This window comes from Austrofundulus limnaeus, unplaced genomic scaffold (assembly GCF_001266775.1).
Source record: "Austrofundulus limnaeus strain Quisiro unplaced genomic scaffold, Austrofundulus_limnaeus-1.0 Scaffold724, whole genome shotgun sequence".
In the NCBI taxonomy this organism is placed as follows: Eukaryota; Metazoa; Chordata; class Actinopteri; order Cyprinodontiformes; family Rivulidae; genus Austrofundulus; species Austrofundulus limnaeus.
The window spans coordinates 230,466-231,974 of NW_013953126.1; the positions used below are offsets into that span (position 1 = coordinate 230,466).

General features: G+C 44.9%; 1 protein-coding gene across 1 annotated transcript in view; it reads left to right on the forward strand.

Annotated features, from left to right (window-relative positions):
• thop1 (thimet oligopeptidase 1) overlaps positions 1-1,509 on the forward strand; it is a gene marked incomplete in the record, with an annotated part of 14,989 nt that overhangs the window by 4,195 nt on the left and 9,285 nt on the right. The window contains 3 exon segments of the mRNA XM_014028178.1: positions 316-431; positions 514-616; positions 678-835. Coding sequence (XP_013883632.1) covers positions 316-431; positions 514-616; positions 678-835 — 377 coding nt within the window.

Here is a 1,509-nt window from a genome sequence, read left to right on the forward strand (position 1 = left end):
TGGTAAAACCAGGCTTTTATTTTGACACAAACTATTAATGGTAAAACCAGGCTTTTATTTTGACACAAACTATTAATGGTAAAACCAGGCTTTTATTTTGACACAAACAATTAATGGTAAAACCAGGCTTTTATTTTGACAGAGCTGCTTCTTGGACTCTTTGTTTGCAGTTTCTGCTGAGCTCAGTAGTTTCCTTCAGAAGCAGGCCCAGGATCCTGTCAGAGCTCAGTAGTTCTCCACAGGTTCTGGTGTTTTGGGGTCCAGATGGAGGGTCTTCACCCTGCTTCCTGGTTTTATTTGTCGTCTTGTTTTTGTCTCTGCAGAAGAAGACGAGCTCTGAAAGCTTCAGCCCAGAGGCCAAACGCTACATGGAGCGTCTGATCAAACTGGGCCGGAGGAACGGCCTCCACCTGCCCAGAGACACGCAGGAGGTGAAGTTCTGGTCCTCCTGAGGGGTACCAGCAGAACCTCAGACCCTCTGATCCAGATCCTCTGTGTTTGACTCTGAAACAGGAGATCAAGACCATCAAGAAGCAGCTGAGCAACCTTAGCATCGACTTCAACAAGAACCTGAACGAGGACACCACCAGCCTGTCCTTCAGCAGAGACCAGCTGGGTGAGTCCAGAACCTGCAGGGTCCACCAGCACCAGCTCTGTTCTGACTGAAGCTGTTTCAGGTGGTCTCCCTGAGGACTTCCTGTCCTCTCTGGAGAAGGATGGAGACAAGCTGAAGATCACTCTGAAGTATCCTCATTATTTCCCCACCATGAAGAAATGCTTCGTCCCAGAGACCCGACGGACCCTGGAGGAGGCCTTCAACTCCCGCTGCAAGGAGGTGAGAGGACCGGCAGGTCCAGGCTGGTCCATGCAGGTCCAGACAGGTCCAGGCTGGTCCATGCAGGTCCAGACAGGTCCATGCAGGTCCAGACAGGACACTTTACACGTTTAAACTTTGTCTATAGACTTTATGTGTATTTCAGCTGTATTTTAGCTGTATTTCAGCTGTATTTTAGCTGTATTTCAGCTGTATTTCAGCTGTATTTCAGCTGTATTTCAGCTGTATTTTAGCTGTATTTCAGCTGTATTTCAGCTGTATTTTAGCTGTATTTTAGCTGTATTTCAGCTGTATTCCAGCTGTATTTCAGCTGTATTTCAGCTGTATTTTAGCTGTATTTCAGCTGTATTCCAGCTGTATTCCAGCAGTATTGTAGCTGTATTCCAGATGTATTTCAGCTGTATTTCAGCTGTATTTCAGCTGTATTTTAGCTGTATTCCAGCTGTATTCCAGCTGTATTCCAGCTGTATTCCAGCTGTATTGTAGCTGTATTCCAGATGTATTTCAGCTGTATTTTAGCTGTATTTTAGCTGTATTTTAGCTGTATTTTAGCTGTATTCCAGCTGTATTGTAGCTGTATTTCAGCTGTATTTTAGCTGTATTTTAGCTGTATTCCAGCTGTATTGTAGCTGTATTTCAGCTGTATTTTAGCTGTATTTTAGCTGTATTCCAGC